This window comes from Gadus morhua, chromosome 11, assembly GCF_902167405.1.
Source record: "Gadus morhua chromosome 11, gadMor3.0, whole genome shotgun sequence".
NCBI classification, from domain to species: domain Eukaryota; kingdom Metazoa; phylum Chordata; class Actinopteri; order Gadiformes; family Gadidae; genus Gadus; species Gadus morhua.
Genome location: NC_044058.1, coordinates 24,550,460 through 24,568,338, shown reverse-complemented (window position 1 = coordinate 24,568,338; position 17,879 = coordinate 24,550,460). Strand labels below are relative to the sequence as shown.

General features: G+C 44.7%; 2 protein-coding genes across 2 annotated transcripts; both read right to left on the bottom strand.

Moving 5' to 3' along the window:
- Window positions 1–2,355: 2,355 nt before the first annotated feature.
- On the bottom strand, window positions 2,356–5,081 carry mcidas (multiciliate differentiation and DNA synthesis associated cell cycle protein). The gene is made up of 7 exons (XM_030370887.1): window positions 4,974–5,081; window positions 4,803–4,878; window positions 4,608–4,687; window positions 4,054–4,114; window positions 3,709–3,941; window positions 3,338–3,448; window positions 2,356–3,195 (listed from the first exon to the last, which is right to left on the bottom strand). Exons 1-7 carry the CDS (start codon window positions 5,049–5,051, stop codon window positions 2,740–2,742), a joined length of 1,095 nt encoding a protein of 364 aa, XP_030226747.1. The 5' UTR covers window positions 5,052–5,081; the 3' UTR covers window positions 2,356–2,739.
- A 709-nt stretch (window positions 5,082–5,790) lies between these two features.
- ccno (cyclin O) lies at window positions 5,791–8,350 on the bottom strand. The gene is made up of 3 exons (XM_030370947.1): window positions 7,728–8,350; window positions 7,330–7,515; window positions 5,791–7,038 (listed from the first exon to the last, which is right to left on the bottom strand). The coding sequence occupies exons 1-3, from the start codon at window positions 8,181–8,183 to the stop codon at window positions 6,367–6,369; spliced, it is 1,314 nt and encodes a 437-aa protein (XP_030226807.1). The 5' UTR covers window positions 8,184–8,350; the 3' UTR covers window positions 5,791–6,366.
- Between the last annotated feature and the right edge of the window lie 9,529 nt (window positions 8,351–17,879).

The following is a 17,879-nucleotide window of genomic DNA, read 5'->3' as shown; positions in this document are numbered from 1 at the left end:
ATGAAGTGTACTTTTATTATTTATAAATCAAAAATATATAATAAAAAAATCACAATCAGTCATAATCATTTAGTCGACCTGCTCACTTGTTATTGTCACAGTTATTTGTTACATTACCAATGTGGCATGTGTTTGGTCCTGTTATTATTTGATTGTAATTATAGGTGACTTTTTTGGTGCCAGTAGCAAAACGTTTGTGGTTGGTGAGCTATAGGTCTTATGTTTCCGCGGGCAATTCTACCCTTTGGTGCACGTCTAGTGGCCTATGGCGCTAAGTGGGTTGAACGGCGCGAGAGGGACGGAGTTTCGCCACCTGCCACTTCCATATGCACTACCACCCAGAGCTCGTGCCTGGCCCTCCCTAACAGGTGCTGCACTCGATGATAATTAACAGATGCTTCCCATGTCACAGGGCCGAGAACACGCAGAAATGGGCTTCGTTTATCAGGCTTTAAGGTGGGACAACGTCCCGGCCCCCCCGGCACCCACCCACACACACACACACACACACACACACACACACACACACACACACACACACACACACACACACACACACACACACACACACACACACACACACACACACACACACACACACACACACACACACACACACACACACACACAGCCCCCGTAGCCTGGTCATTTGTAGGCATAATATTAATTGATTATTATTTTTTTTATTATTAATTTTGAAAAAGCAAAATGGCATGGTAAAGTCCAAAGAGGCGAGGCAAAACCATTTGCCTCGCTGGGGTGCATTTAGACAAACAGTTTTTTAGTATTAGTCTCCATAGAAATGTAGGGTCTGTTGTTTCAATATTTTTGTTCTCTTCGCGCATTATTCCCCGAGGTTTGGCGGTAGCTTAACTGGTCAAATGTGTCATTCGCACACAGGGAGCTTAAACAAAGCCCATCAAAGGGCTCCCCATTTTCATTAGCCAGTGTTTAGCCAATGAGAAAAGAATGTGTTTCAGTGCCTCGAGACGCGCCCACGTAGCCAGGCTGAGGTTCCCTGCTTTACCAAGCGTCTTGTTTGCTTATCCTTGGTAACAAGGTTCTGACCGTTAACGGTAGGTATCTTTAGGACCAACGGCACGCATAACAAAGGCAGTTGATCACTACTTAGCCGACAACCAGCAGTACACGTGGAAATCCGTTGCTCTCACATTAAATGTTGGATTTAGGATCAATTTGATGTGCATGTAGGTCTACCTATTCAGCAGATAACTTGGTAATGGTAGGCCTCTAGGCTATATGTAAGCATATTCTTGGATTAAATTGCCTTATATCAAATAGGACCAAAATTACTGAATATAGCCTATAATTATTATATTTATTAATAGATTATTAGATTCCACTGTAAAATACTGGTTATATTCATAATTATAATATTAACATCAGCACATCTATCGCTTATTCTGTGATGATTTAGTTCAGATTATGTGTCTATTTTTTAAGTTCCCTTGATTATACACACATCGCCACAGGACAAGGCAGTGCTGTTATCACTATGTCTTTTAATACGATGTAAACAGGAACATCAAATCAATTAGAATTCAACCGAAATGAATGCAGGGATTCTCAAGCTGGTTTGGTTCTGTATGTCCAGTGTGGGTACAATACATCATGTTTTGAATGAGCTCCATCACACAGACTTACAATGACTGCAAATGAAAGTGTTCAAACATTAAAATGAATGGCCTGTCAATGAATAGCGTCTTCTTTTCTTCATCAGTGGCGTGTCAAGTCACCTCAGAGACAGCAGTACTGTAGCGTCAAGTAAAAGGGACTGCGTCCTGTGAGCCCTCAGGTAAACAGAGTGAGTGAGTGCGTTTAAACAGGTGTCTGAATGAGGGTCTTCTGGTCGGCCTCTGTCATCCGAACCACAGCTCACGTCACAAGAAAGGGAAAGGTTATGCAAAGGTCAGAGGGTCACTTCCTCTCTGTATTAGTTTAGGTATAATTCCTCAATGCTCTTGCTTGTTCTTTACTTACTTCTACCACTTGCAATATAATACCAACTATTAGTATGACAGGACTGGCATTTAGTGGTGCGAACTGTTCCTGGAGAAAATCGTAATCAACCCTTAGCTGAAGCATAAAATCAATCAAAAAGTTTTCTAAATTGAAAAGGACAAGACGCCCAAGAAGCAAATAAACACTAGACAACTAGTATTACCTTAGACAATTGTTTGGTACAAAGGAATAAACTTTATGTCAACCAAATGCTAGCGATGTTATTGATTTCCAGCAATTCCTTTGTTCAGATTCAACACCAGTCTTCCTTGTTAATAAAAAAGGAGACACGATACAAGCATATCTAAAAATATATAATTTATTTGAAAAAAATAAAATAATACAGAGTGAGAAATTCATGACATTGTTGCGTGCGCCATTGTTTGTCAGTGTTGTTAAATGTGTGCCCTGAAGGATTGCAACATGTGAGGTATGTAAGCAGGAACACAATGTAAACAAATGCTTAGGCAGTAATATTTACTTGGCTGAGTGACAGCTCTGAGTTGTTAGCTTAGCAGGCTACCTCAGAAAGAGCTTGTTGAATCATTTACAGAAATAATGGCAGCTTATTAGAAACCCCATAAGTAGTTGCCCACCCACTCTCTCCGCGTGCCATGGCTCCATTTCTCTGCAGCCTTACGTTACACTTAAGGCCCCGACCTCGTATAATGGATACATTTGGATGTCTTGCCATATCTTGGCTTAAACTGTCTAGTCTCAGCTCTGGTTGGGTACCCAGCGAAAACGATATCCGCCGGTCTGAGTCCTTGATGTGAAAGCATGTCCATGGGGAAACACCTGGGTCTTTATGGTGCAGTGGTCCTGAATGGACGTTCTGAAGGACGAGTCGCAGCCCGAGTCGGTTCCGTCCGTGCTCACGCCGGCGCCTCCGGAGCCCTCGGCGACGGAGGTCTGCAGGCCTGCAAAGGCCCCGTACATGCACACGCGGTCGGAGGCCTGCGGCTCTCCGGGGCCAACGGCGCCGCTGCCGTGGAGGACGGCGTTGCAGCGTGTGCTCATGTCCCTCAGGATGTCCTCCACCGAGCCCGAAGGCACACCTTCACCGTCTGCGTCCTCGCTCAGACGCCGCCTCTTGTGGGGACTGCTGGAGCTTTTGTCACAGGAAGGAAGCGCCGGCTCGTGTATATAGGGCCCACTGACTGTCATCAGCCTCTGGGAGAGGAAGAGCAGTAACACACACGGTATGTTTAATGGTTTAATAGGGGTGATGTATATGGATGATTCTCGTTTGGCATGAGGGTTAAGTCACGGAGTGGACTGATACGTGTTGAGGGTTTTGGGAGCAGATTCTCACCTCCAGCACTAAGGCCAGGTGCTTGGCTCGGCTGGCCAGCTCTCTCAGGTGAACGTTCCTCTCTTGCAGAGACTCCACCTCTTCCTGTTTACTATGAAGAGTCTCGTGGAGCTGGAGGGCAAGTCAGAAAAGTACTTGTTTCAGCATTCAGATTGTCAACAACTCTGCACAATGTGGGCGTTCTCTCTCTGCGTAGACGGTCCACAACTGCCGGCTTACGGCCTATTTTAATCCAATATGAGCACGATATGTTTTGTTTTGTGCAAAAGATGAATGGAAAATAGCTGAAGGACATTTATGATGAATACATTCATCATAAATGTTAAAAATTCAAAGCAATTCATTTATTCATCATTATAACCACTATTTACCCGATGGTTGACTTGTGCAGAGTGGTCTAAGAGCCAGCCTTGGTGCTTGGCCATGCCCCTCCAGGTAGCTCCATCCTGGGCACTGTGGTGGCCCAGCTCCGGGGAGTGGGGGGCAGCTGTGGGGCTGTCCTGAGGAGGGGAGTCTTGTCGAGGGGTGAGAGGGGGGATGATGCAGCCCTGGAAGGGGACCAGCTCCACCGGAGATAGGCTGCTATCCAATGTACCAGGAGACTCTGAGGGAGAACGACAATGGATGAATCAGTGATTTGTATACCTTCTACTTACTACTGCAGCAACTGCTGCTACCACTGAAAGGGTGCTTCGGTCCACGGTTCTTCCTCTCACCTGCCATGAAATCGAGCGCATACTCTCCAAAGTATTGCTCATCTCCATCGGACTCGTTCACCTGTGGATGAGAAGAAACACTTAATTTGAGTCCAATATGAAACATACTGCCAAACGGCAAAACATTGTTGTCACAGAAACATTCATGCTCTATTTTAACTCTACCTGATAATCCCACAAGGACCAAGAGCAGTAATGAAGATCTCTGGTGAAAAACGCCTTGCTTTCCATTGTGGAATTAGTCTTGTCGTGTGGTCACGCAGTCGGAAACAAGAGTGTTTCTTTTGACCGTCTGATGAATTGAGCCTTTAAGGCAGTTTGTTGACATAACTTGTGAGGTCGAACGAATTAGGGGAAACGTGGCACGAGCACGCTGCGCTGCGATACGTGCAGAATGCCATCACTCCGTGTCACGCGTCAAACATTAACCTCGTCTACTTCCACTTTTTTTCAACTACGTCCGTTTAGCATCCAACACTCTCACCGCCCTTTTCTATAAGAAATATCTCGTCATAATTATGTAATTATTATTTACCAAAGGAAATTGTCCATACCTGTGAGCCAAGAGAGTCACTCTCCATGTGCAGGACAGATGCGCAATCATCCAGATCATCCCATGCAATTGTTGCAAATGCTGTAGAAGAAGACACCCAATGTTAGTCGATAATTAGTCCTACGCATTTCCTATTCAATGCATCAGAACAGCATATATGCTTCTTGTGAGACACATGGCTTTTGTGTTTGTTTACCTTGCTCTACGACGCATTGCATCTTGTCGACGAACACTGGCTCCGGACTGCTGCTCCTCGGCATCAACACCATACCCTGCGAGTAAAACAGCATCTCAGCAACAATATAATAGCAATCGTTGTTTCATTCAAGATATGCCGATGGAGAGAAGATGAAGCCCTGTAGCATACCTTTTTCTTTGCTCTCCTGCAAAGTGGTCCCATTTTGTTCGGGCAAATGCTGCCAAGTGATTTTCTCTCCTTTTGCATCTTAATAAATCAGTGTGTTGCGACAGAGAACCGGAGGACGACTGGGGAAGTAAATGGTGTTTTTTAAAGTTAATATAGTCGACATTTTCCCGGTTCATGTGGCTGAGTGCCGCGGCCCCACGTTTTCAGGCCAATCAGCGTGTTTGAATGCGTCTCCAGGGAGTAAGTGTGTGTGCGTCCTCGGAGATATGTGTGCAGCATAACGGTTTTCCTGGTCCGGTGTGGAGTGGGACCGCGCAAAGTCGCGCCACTACACCAGGTGCCACTCACCGCCGTGCGCTTAGGGAACACATTTTTGGTGACAAATGTTGGCGCGCTATGCGAATGAATTTCGTAAGGAAGACGTTTGTTATTAAGGGATAGGCTTCATCGGCAACGTGTGCGTTAATGTTGATTTACTATTTGTTTAAAGTGCATGACCTCGATTGATTACGAATAGGAAAAGGAAATGGCAAAGAGCAATTACTGCAGACAGTTCGACAAACAATCGTGACAAATGTCTGTTTGTACGCAAACACGAGCGTGTCTGTTTGGCCCTCGACGCTGAATGCACCTGTGTGGTCGTCAGTTTGACAGCTCTAGTCTGTATGCATTTCTGTCTATATATATATATTTTTTTTTTTTTTTTGAATAAACGTGGATTGATACATTATTGACGTAACATGACTTTATTTGACAAAATATGCATTGGTAACATGACATGACAATGGCTACTAATAGGATAAACATTATTGGACGTCTATGCAGTAGCCAATACAACAAACACTAAAATGCTAAATATTCAGAGCATGAGAAAATCAGAATGAGATATCGCTTGCACCAATATTTGAAAATAAAAAGTTTACTTATTTTTCTTCAACCCCAACCTCCCCTCTGGATTTATTTTTATTTACTCGATCACAATAACATGAACATATTATTTTTCTTGAAATGCTATTTAGTTTCATTAATAACATTCAAGTGAAGCGATAGGCTCTCAGTCTTTTATTGCATTACATTTCATTTATTGAATTTTCATAATTGGGATTTGCATACAAAACTACAAAATTCATGAATGGTTAACCAAATTGTATAGAAAATAAATAAATTCAACAACTCTAGAACAAAAGCTATTCAAACTCACATCAACGATTACGAAAACATCTATGAGGTATATGGATATTTCAACACAACAAAATATCCTTTACTTCATAAAGCCTCCCTCAGATGTCTGTAAACATTGAGACTGCAGTGTATTTCCTCATTTCCTAAGGTTTAACATGATTAATAATTGAAATACTGGATCGCCGCGTTGACATCGTGAGACGCATCGATCTCATGACGTCGTCAACATTGCCTGTATCGTCTCTCGGTTGAGCGACACCAACAGCTTCAAGTTCTCTGTGCACTCCAGGGCGAGGTTCTGTCTGCGGCTGGTCCTGCCGTCCAGACCCCCCGACAGGGGGCCCGGCTCCTCTGGCCCAAAGCCCTCCGCTGAGTGCCCGGGGCCGTCGCCCGACTCGTCAGGCGTGCAGTCCATCCATAACTGCTCACCCTCTGAGAGCTCGCCCTCAGACGTCCCCGAGAGTGTCCCCTTCTCTGACTGGATGAGGTCATGTGTGCAGCTCATGCGCGCGTTGGGTTCTTCCGGCTGCCCCCCGGCCGCCAGGAGCTCTAGGGAGAGTCTCATCGCGCACACGGCCGTCAGGGAGGGCAGGTACCTGTTGAAGGCGTAGTCCGCCAGACTCAGCTCGCATATCCTCCTGGCGAGGTCGCTGCGTCGCGGGGAGCGTCTCATCTCCCAGCGGGCCGACGGTGACCCGCTGCCCGCGCCGACGGCCTCACTGCAGAGGATGTTGTACTCCAGGAAGAAGGCCAGGGTGGGGGCGGCCAGGCGGAAGCGGAGCCGCAGCAGGATGAGGCACTCCAGGTTGCAGAGCTGCTGCTTGGAGAAGGCATGGCAACACAGGCCCAGGAGCTGGCTGATCCGCGGGGAGAACACCTCCACCTAGGGGAGGGGTCAGGGGTTAGCGGGTAACACTTAGGGGGAAGAGGTTCAGGCTTATGGGGCTAGGGGATTAGGGTTCGGCAGGTAAGGGGTCAGGGGTGAAAGGATAGGAGGTCAGGGGATAGGGGTCAGGGGTAAATGGGTTAGGGTTAGTTTAATAGTTAGGGTTGAGGGTTAGTGGGTCTGTGGAAGGATTAGGGGGCTAGGGGTGAGGGGGAGATGGAAGATGAATACGATTAGATAGGGAGGGTGAAGTGCATCAACAACACGCGCAAAATCATGCACACACACCTGTTTACTAGCTAGTAGCAGAGCGGTGACCCCCAGGAGCTGGAAGCAGTCAGCAGCAACAGCCGTAGACGCCAGGAACCGGTCCATGATGTTCACTGCTAGGCAGCAGCACTCGAAGGACAGGCGGAAGTACTTGTGCACAGGGATGAGCCAGCTCACCAGCTTACAGCGCGCCTCTGGAGTCACCTGCATGGACACAGTCAATGACACAGTACAGTTAATATCTAGACTGCATGGGATATTCTGGTTCTAACATAATTTTGTTATTTGTAATTTCATTGTACGAAGGACAAAATAAGCTTATAGGCTATATTATTACAGTACAGTGGAACAATAACTGCTCAAAATATATCACAAAACATCGTCTAACATCACACTATTTTAGCGTCTTGGCCCACCTGTGGCTGGCGCGCCAAGCACTTGGGTAGATGGAACTGCGTCTCGTTGTCCTTCTGTATCTTGTACCCGACGCTCCCGTAGTGCTGGTGCCAGGTGAGCAGGCCGAGCTGTCCCGTGGAAGACGGACCCTCACCTGATAATACAACAGTCCCAACAGGGCTCTGGGCGCTTAAATCCTCCTCGATACCTGAATCGCTCAGTCTCGACGTGATTGTCTGTTTTCTGTGTCTCTTTTCTTTCTTTTGAATCGGCGAGCGAGTTTTGTTTTGAAATGCACTACGGTAATTTTTCGGCGATTGTTTGCAAACTACCGCAGGAGTCGCGTTAGGTGTGTTGTTCGCCATTGACACCATTTTCTTATCCTTTTTTTTTTTAGAAAGAAAAAAAATGTGTTGGCCCCGTCTGCATGCGCTGGCTGGACTGCCGATGTGTAATCCACACCCGGGCCCTACCATTACCCATTCAATGACACGTGACGCTTTCCCGGGGTTCAGCCCGCTCGCAGTCTCACACCGAGCAGCGTGCCCGGCGTTGCCGGGGCAACGAACTCATTAGTTTTGAGTTGTGACCGCAGTTGAGAAATCAGGTAGACTGCTGCCAAATCCTCCTGTTTTTATGAGCGACGTACTGTGGCTTAACTGCATTCGTCCAGGGCAATGCTAGCCACAAAGCTCTTCTAGGGCGCATCGCTTAAATCCAACAATTGTTTCTTGCATACCTGCAGCGTGTTTGCAATCGATACAAATAAAATCTATGTCACACAATAAGCTGTATTCACTTCCCACTACCACAACCATACTGCTGCTGCTGAAATTGCACAGTAGCCAACTATTGGCAAGGTACAAATGTAGAGATGTTAATCTTTGTGAGAATATTTATTTAAAAGTAGGCTACAGTATGAACATTGCTTTTGGCAACCAAGTCATACCCGCATGTTAAATAACCTGACTAAACTATTCAACATTCCACAATAAAACCATTTCGGCCGAGAATAATTTCCCCCTTTATTTTTTTTTAATATATAGGCCTATATATGGGCCTATGCACGATACATTTTTATATACATGTATAATCCAAAGGTAAATAAAAAAAAGTTCCAGAGTTACTCTCTGAGAAGCTTAACCCTGTCTCTGAAACGAGACTGGCAGCAGCAGAAAATGTGTTTTACATAAATTAGCTGACTTTAATACAAAACACACAAAATAGGCATGCAGGTAAAAGGCCAATGCGTGACAACAATCAGGCCAGGCAACTTTAGTTATTTAGCACTTTTCATCCACGAGGCAGACTCGAAGTGCTTCACATTGAAAACATCGTCACAATAAAATGAAATAAAATAAAATAGAAAAGTAAAAGAAAACAGAGGCAAAGTAAGAATATGCACAGTATAAAGTGTCTACATTCTAGAAGGCTTTTGTAGTGGAAGCATATACTTTGGCCCTAAACCATAGGGACTTATATGTAAGCAGCATGTGATTTTTTGGGGGAGACCATAGCAGTAATCAAGCTTACATATATGATAATGGCATACATTTTTTTGTAAGCCTTGGGTTGACATGAGCCCTCCAAGTATTAAGGGGATAATAGCCAGATTTTGTAACTGATTTGATGCGACTTTCGAATTTCAAATCTGAATCCATGACAACCCCTAGATGTCTGGCTATGCTTGAGGTTTTCAGGGACAGAGAATGACGGTGTTGGGATATTATAAGCCTTTCAGTTTTAGCAAAAACTACAATTATCTCGGTCCTCATTCAGCTGCAAGAAATGTTGGCAGGTCCAGTCTTTGACTCGCTCAATGCACTGGCACAACAGATCTACGGGCCTATAGTCATTTGGCATATGAGTAGCCTACTATGGGCACAGAAATAGACAGGGGGTCTGGTGTCTGGTCTCGGGCAAATCATGATCACTGTCCTACAGCGTTAATTTTTTGTGAGTCTCAGTTTCTACTTCAAATGCAGTTAGAAATATGGGAGAGTTGCTTCATTCTGTTAATATATTTTGTTTTTAAGTCCAATTCCTCCACTGAAAAGGGTGGAAAGTGCTTACTACTCTCTGCTACAGCTATCTATATCTTCTCTACATTTAGTTGTGTTGCGCGAATTCTGCTAAGGGAGGTAGCCTATTTGATTGATTCTCTGAATTGTCCAATCATGTGGCGATAACAAAAAAGAAAAGCGATACCATTGGCCTGGGGCGCACACTGGTGCGACCCGAGTGCGAATTTTCTTGTTTTTTAAGGAGGCTCTCCACTCTGGATGCTGTTGAATTTCCGAGAGCCGACACACCGTAGGCCTACTTGGTCGTATCCGCGGTGATCTGCCGCAACGCGAACTGCGCTTCGGTCAGAGTTTGTATGGGGTCAGAACAGTCTCATTAATAATGAATGCACAGAGACGGATTCACAAATGTGTTTTGTGATTTATATAGCCTATAATTTACTCGCTTCTCACAAATACATTTCAATGCACACACAAATGGATATCAGTAGGCTATGTATAAATATAAAATAAATCCATAAGCAAAAATAAGTTTCACAAGCACATTTCTGATCCACACACAAATGTGCCTTGTTTTAAAAAAATATTTGCAAAAATCTATTTGGATGTTGTTGCATTTATATACTGTTAAAACTTGAATTAACAAGACACTTTTCATTTGTGAACTTGTTTGCATTTGTGTGTGAACTGGAGGACTGTATTTATATGTGGATTTTTGAGACTCTCCTCACTAGATTCACAAATGCATTTTTTTCAACAAGGAACTCTCTGTAGCCAATCAGATGCCTCCCTCGTTTTCCGCCAATCACATGACTGCAGTTCTGACCTCTGAGTCCAGCCTCCGAGCCTCCCGGTTCCTTCTGTCAAATGTCGGGATATAACATGGGTTTTTTGAATCATCGTACATAAAAATCTCTAAGTGGCGAAGAAGGAAAAGCTGCGTCACGTTTAGCTACACACTTTTTCCATCTAATTTCGACTGGGTTTTGGGATTGTCGGTGCCGTTAAAGTAGTTAACGACACTGACACCCAGTCACAACGAGGGAGTCATCTGATTGGCTACAGAGTTCCTTGTTGAAAGAAATGCATTAGTGAATCCAGCCACGTCAGGAGGGTCTCAAAAATACAGACCAGTCCACACACAAATGCAAACAAGTTCACAAATGAAAAGCGTCTTATAAATTCAAGTTTAACAGTTTGGTTATAAATGTAACATCCAAATGTATTTATGAAAATTGCAAATATTTATTTGTATATTTATATAACTTCGGGGTCACCAGTGTGGAAATTGAATTAAACGGAAAAAGACAATTTCTCAGGTTGAGCACACGAATGCGTGACTCGTTTATTTCGTTAGAAAAACAGGAAGACCAAATGCGCTGCAAGAAGAAAACTATTTAAAGGGACAGCGATCCCTGAACATCCACGACAGTGAACGATATGCCTACAACAGTGTATGGAACAACACTTAACGTAGGTTAATTATGATATGTTACACCCACTACTAGGTAGTGATTTTCACCTCTTGAAATTGATTTATTTTCATTTTGAAAGAAACACATCTCGTTCAGTTGTTTAGAACAGAAAATCCGGTTGCCAGGACAACGTGACGTTTTCACTACTTTCACTACCAATTGGGCAGGAAACAACAGAATCTTGCAACACTGCAAGAAATACAGCACAAACTGTTCAATGTACAAGTAGACAGTACAGAAAGAACAGATGATAAAATAGTCTGAAGTAATTTAAAGAGGCTGAAGTCAACAATGCCCAGGTAATGGCAGCCCCTCCAATTGTCCATAGAGGAGGTGGTGTAAAGGTCCTGGAACAAAGGGAGTCCTCAGGCAGTTTTCGGAGCAGTCCTCCAGTGAACCGAAACATTGTACCGTCGTCTGCTTTCAACATGCAGCATGATTGGTATAATTACAAGCATATATTTTTTGAAGCCTTAATTTACAGCTGTGTGGATTTGGTTCAGTAGTTACAGAAAAAAATACAATGTGCTGCTATATGTACAAAATAAATCATTCCGTTTTTGATACTGCACTTTACTCAGTTATAAAGGGCCATATGAAACGCAACGTGCTAGAGCTGCCAAAAAAATATGTATGGTACTGCCAATTATTTTTTTTGTCATGGTTCATGTGTGCAATAAAATCACATTTTGTGAGATTCTTTTTTTTCATGATTCATATCTTTCCCCGAATTGTGCAGGCCAAAATTGGTATGAAAGAAAATAGGCACAGTTTCATTCCTTAACATTTAAATCAGGGTCCTCTGTTGTTATAGATTCGAGACCATCCCTATTGAAACGTTGATGGATACCGCATGGATTAGGTTTTAAATAATTGTATGTGAAACCGATTATAATGCAAACCCCAACGAAAAATAAAATAAAACCAAGGATCCCGCATACAAAATGGCCGGCCGACGCCTGCCAATTGCCTGTACAAAAGGAAAGAAGAGTGTTATTCCATGCATGATTACCACATAAACATGTTGTGTGTTCTTGACAATCCTACAGATACGGCTACTCTAAAAAAACATTCTTGGCCCAAGACGGCTGAATTTATAACACTCACCAAATAATTGGATTGCACGGCTAGCAGGTTTAACATCTCCCTGCAAGGCAAGACAGGTGTAGTTCCCTGGCTCTTTCACAATCAGGTCCAGATGCAGAGGGTAGTGGCCTCTACCGTGTGTTGAGTTTGTTGAATTCTTCACAGCTCCATCCTGGTTCATCCACTCCAGACCCCTGGGCTGGGGGTGACCTCCTGTAGAGACACACGATAGCCTGGCCCAGCCTGCAGACAGTGGAGCCTCTTCGATAGTCAGCATCAACTGAGGATCCACAACTGTAGGCAGGAGGAGGAGGGCACTCAGTCAGGATAGAATCATGATATGTGTGGCCTGGCCCTACACCTGCTAGGCCTACCTGGTGGTCCTACACCTCCACCCTACCAATAGGTCCCGGCCCTAGACTCTACCCCTGGTGAGGAATATTTATGAACCGCTCTGTTTGCAGTTTTTTCTTAGGTCAACAATGTTTCGGCTTCCTAGACTCAATACCTCATTGAAATTAGTACTTTGAACCTTTTTTTACAGTCATTTTTGATAGTGTGGTCCAATATTAAGCCCTTGAAACGAGAAAAAAAGCAACAAAAGTATAGGCAAAAATCGAATGACAAAAGGAAATCATAGCGGTGACAAAATAAAGTGTGAATGAGGTGTAATTAATTTATTGGATTGGTCGTTGGTGAATAAGATGGGAGAAATATGAAGGGTTTAATTGTTTTGACTCAGTTTGTGTATCGTGTTGTAGATTTGACTTAAAAAGGTATAATATGCGACATCAAAAAAAGACTAGACCTGTTTTATATTTTGTTGAGTTGAGTACTAATATTTAAATACTTTCCAACAATGGTCTAACAGAGAAATCAACATGCATATTCTAATAGATCAAGGTCCGTTTCAGCCTCTTATTATATGGAGAATCCTTAACTTAAAAAGTAGGTAAGGTAAGAGCTAGGAGCGAGTGACTTGTACGAACGGGACCAAAAACGTACCCATTTTCAGATCGATCCAACTTGTCCGTTCCTGGGGCAGGAGGATACACTTGTATACTCCGATGTCCTCCTCGGTCACATTAAACAAGATCACTGAGGCCTTTCCAGCCTGCAGCCCCCCTGGGACCAGCCTCACCCTTCCCTCGAGCTTGGGGTCTTGTCCCACCTTGCCGGTTGTATAATCAGGCATGCCATGTTGGTACATGAATACCTCCTGGCTGCCTTTCTTCCAGTCAAACGCTGGAGACTTCAGGTTCGAAGGATCCAGGTGACACGGTAAGGTGGCATTTTCTCCTTCTCTGGTGAAGACAGTAGTGATTCTCTCCCCCCTTGGTTTATTCTGATCAGCTGGAAACATCAAAATTCAGTTTTAGTTTTTAGAGCCAGAGATAAAATCAAAACCCAACAAATTACCATACAAAGAGTTTTTCTTCATAAACTGCTACAAAAAAAAGACAAAGAAAACCTTGAAAGAGGAAACAGGCATTTTAGATAACTTTCTTGCTCATATTGAAAACCCTACATCTACGTTTAGGTATGGATAAAGAGACTGTACAGCAGAGTGAGTTGTATTTTATTTTTCCCTGCATAAAGGATTTCTTTGGTTGATACTCCATAGCAATTAAATTAAACAAGCAGACCAAAAATCGAAACACAAAAAGTCGCTCCAATATAAAAAAAGTTAGTTTACAAACATAACTGTACGTAAATCCTTTAAAAAAGGTCCCATTGCATGAAAATTCCACTCTGTGAGGCGACACTGGGGGACCTATGATCCAGTGCAAGAGACTACACCACATCAGGCGACCGAAAAGATAGCGAAAGAGCGTGTTTTGTTAACCCCCGCCTTGACTACCAAGGTATTGAATTTGAGATATAGATATATACTTTTTTTTTTCTTTCTTTCTATGTACAGTCGGGTCACAAGTTGATCTGGCTGCCTCCTGCTCTTAGGAAGAAGACTAGTTGTGTTTTTTTTAGTACTGCAGCTGATGGCTCAACGACACAATGGAATGGAATGTCAACTAGAATACATTTTCTCCCAATGTGGTGTTAGTTCGAATCCCGTATTTATTATTTAAAAAAAAACATTCAATTTCCATTTTGACACAATGGAATGGAATGTCAACTAGAATATATTTTCTCCCAATGTGGTGTTAGTTCGAATCCCGTATTTATTATTTAAAAAAAACCATTCAATTTCCATTTTGGCTTAAAATGATTCTACGTGACAAGTTTTCTCCAATTAGACTCCATATACTAATGAGATGGGTATGTTTTTGAAATTTTACTGAAAACCATCAAAGAGTCATTCGCAAGGACAGCTACCCTCCCCGATTTCCAACAGCTGCCGTAGCCACGACAACAAGCGATCCATTCGGTTGTTGTCACCAGTTAACACACGGTCACTCGTTGAATTGAAACACCGGTTCGCCCCGTCGGCGCTTATTTTCCCGATCATGAACGGCGTTCTATACATTATCTCTTGCTTATTTAGATATAGAGCTCCAGGACTCCCGCTGGAGCACCCGGGGTGTTCTAGAATATTTACAGAAGAGGGCCAAAAGATGCGTGCGCCTCCGGATTATATTATGAATCCAAGCCGTTGTGAAAAATCCACTGTAAACACTAGCGCATGGTACGGTGGCCAGGGGGGCCACACTCCAGTTTGACACGCCTCTCTCCTCTGGCAAGTTACAGACACAGGAACGGCACGTTTGTGGAAAGCTTATCCACCGACAGTACAAGCGCAACTCGCCACGATTTAGCGCGGCACGACTTGGTTTGGTTCCAGGCACGTCGTGTTTCCTCTTCAACGTGGACGGGTCGTAGAAAAGTAGGCCTACCTATTCAACGTGGGCGTGACGCATAGCACGTGACATAAACAGACAGGGGGAGCGTCTCCACCTCTGTCGCAGTTCACGGCGTGTTCTTGCGCGCTGGTCCTTCGGTGTTCAATAATCAATCACTATTTTTAACTTAATGCTGATACTAGTATTTGCCGGTGTCGTGCCGAAAATGGAATCCACGTCTGAAATCGCACCCCCTCTCCGCGTGAACGTGCGTTATCTTATTTCATCTGTCCTTTAGGGTCACATCATGCATACATGTATGACTTGTAAACTATTACGTATTTTAGTGCCCTCGCCTCGTAGTTCATTGTCGTGAATGTGACATCTTCGTTGTGGGTTGCCTATAAAATGTAACATCGCTTTCTGTGACAAGTTGCTCATCTTGTGATGATATGATATAAAACACTGTTATAAACTATAAACCCTCTTTTCGTCAGAAGAAGAAATCTTACATATCGCTTTTTGTGATAAGTTGCTCATCTTGTGACGATATTTTATAAACACTGATATAACGCGGAGAGGTGATGAGGTTTCAGACGGGGATTCCCTTTTTCGGTATATCACCCCGGCTGTAGACTCGGACGTCGCGCTCGTCTAGTGGCGTCACTCTCTGTGTAATCAGTGTCCAGCAGCCCATTTACGTTGCACAAAAGCATCGGTTCAGCTCTCATTGAACCTCGACGGAGGTGAGACTAAAAAAGTACCAGGTACCAGGTACCAGATTTTGGCAATGGAAACGCCAAATAATGCTGGCCGAGTCGAGGCGAGTTGACCTGGTACCCGTCGGTTGAAAAGCGGCATTATTGTGGGACTGACTCGTAGTTGATGTAACCAAGGCTGTTATTCTGCACCAAGGCTAAATTTATTGAACTTCTTCAAATACTGTATTAGGGTTACTAACACCTGTAAAAGCATCCATAAAGTAGCATGCCTTAGGGACATTTACCTGTTACTCCTGCCAGGCTATAACGAAAAGTTGAAACTGCCCTTTACTTTTTACTCACCTGTAAACACGACCCGTGAAAGAATAACCGACAGGCCAACAATAAATCGAACAGCAGCATACATATCAACCGACTTGCAGATTGTTTCGTATTCAAAATTCTACAGCAGTTTTTCTGCTTATTACTTCGGCGATGCTTCTATTGAATGAAGAAATGTCAACCACCGCGCAAAGCATTATGGGCTCGCTTAGTCATAACCAGAGCATAACATTACAGACATTCCGCACCCTCGCTTAGTCATAACCAGAGCATAACATTACAGACATTCCGCACCCTGCAGTGGAAACACGCCTCTAGGTGTCGCTAGATGCTCAATACTCAACATCCATAACATCTTCCTTCCTTTTAGATTAATGTTCTGTTATTAAACACTTTGAACTCTTCGCTTCTCAATCACCATTGCAGGCTGTAATAACATAACTCTATCTATACAAACAACCTCTTTTTATAATAGTATCACATTCGAACGTAGGCTGTAATTACATAACATAACTCTCTATATCAACCTTCCAGGCAGTGCTGTACTCTGGGTGCGTGGAGCCAGACTGCCTGGGGAGTGTGCGTCTTCGGTCCCTTCTGGTTCACCCAAGTGCGTGGCGATTTTATAATATTGTAATGACCACAGGCGAGGCAGTGAGCGAAGTAAGCTTAATCGCGGGTTTATTGAATTCCACAAAAGGACAGGCAGGAACAGCTCGACCGGAAAACTACAACAACAACAACTCCCGCGCGAAAAGAACCCCCCGGAACCCCCTCTCAGAAGGCCCGCCCCTTCCTCCCAAACCCTGTGACGCTACATTAACCCCCCCTTAACAAAGTTCCTCGCCCCGAAGAATCACAGAAAAAACACAGCCCTCAGAATAACTTAACTTCCCTTTAACATAACGAGCTCCAACCCCCCCCCCCCCCCCCCCCATATAACAACAGGCACAACGCTGAACAACATTACTTAACTCATCCTACAGATAGCAAACAAAGTCTTTTAAGTGCCCTGGTGGCCCCCTGGGCCGTCGAGAACCCCCTCCCCGGGACTCCGGTGTAAAGGGTACAGGGTCTTCAGCCCCTGGGAGGGGAAGGGGGGACGGGGGGCAAAGGGTATTGGATACAGGGGAGGGCTGGTAACCCCCGGTAGCTGGGGGAAGGGTGACAGACCGAGGCCCCACCGGTGTTGCCGGGGGGGTGGGCTTTGAGGCGGCAGCGAGGAGTAACTGGACCCCCCTGGGCCAGTGGGGCGGCACCCCCTCGGTACGGAGCCAGTCTGTCTCTGTGCAGTGCCACCCTTCTTCCTTTAGGTGGTAGGTGCAACCGGTACACCACCTCACCCAGCCTTTCCAGAACCCGACAGGGGCCCACCCAAGGACTGTCCAGTTTAGGGCATCTCCCCTTCTTCCTTTGGGGATTGAACACCCAAACTAGCTGTCCCGCCTGGAAATGCCGGCCTTTGCTGTTTATATCGTAGTTTATTTTCTGCCTCACCCCTGCCCTCTGCTGTTGCTCCTGGGCAAATAGGTGGGCCGACTCCAGGCGATCTTGGGAGTCTCCTGACATACTCGGGGCCAGGGGAACAGTCTGGGGCATCCGGTGGCCGACCAAACGCTAACTCTGCCGGAGTACGTAGCTCCCTTCCCAGCATGAGAAGGGACGGAGGCGGCAGCAAGCCGTGAGAACCAGGGGAAGGTGGTTCTCCCAGTCTCTCTGGTGCTGGGAGGTGAGGATGGCCAGCTG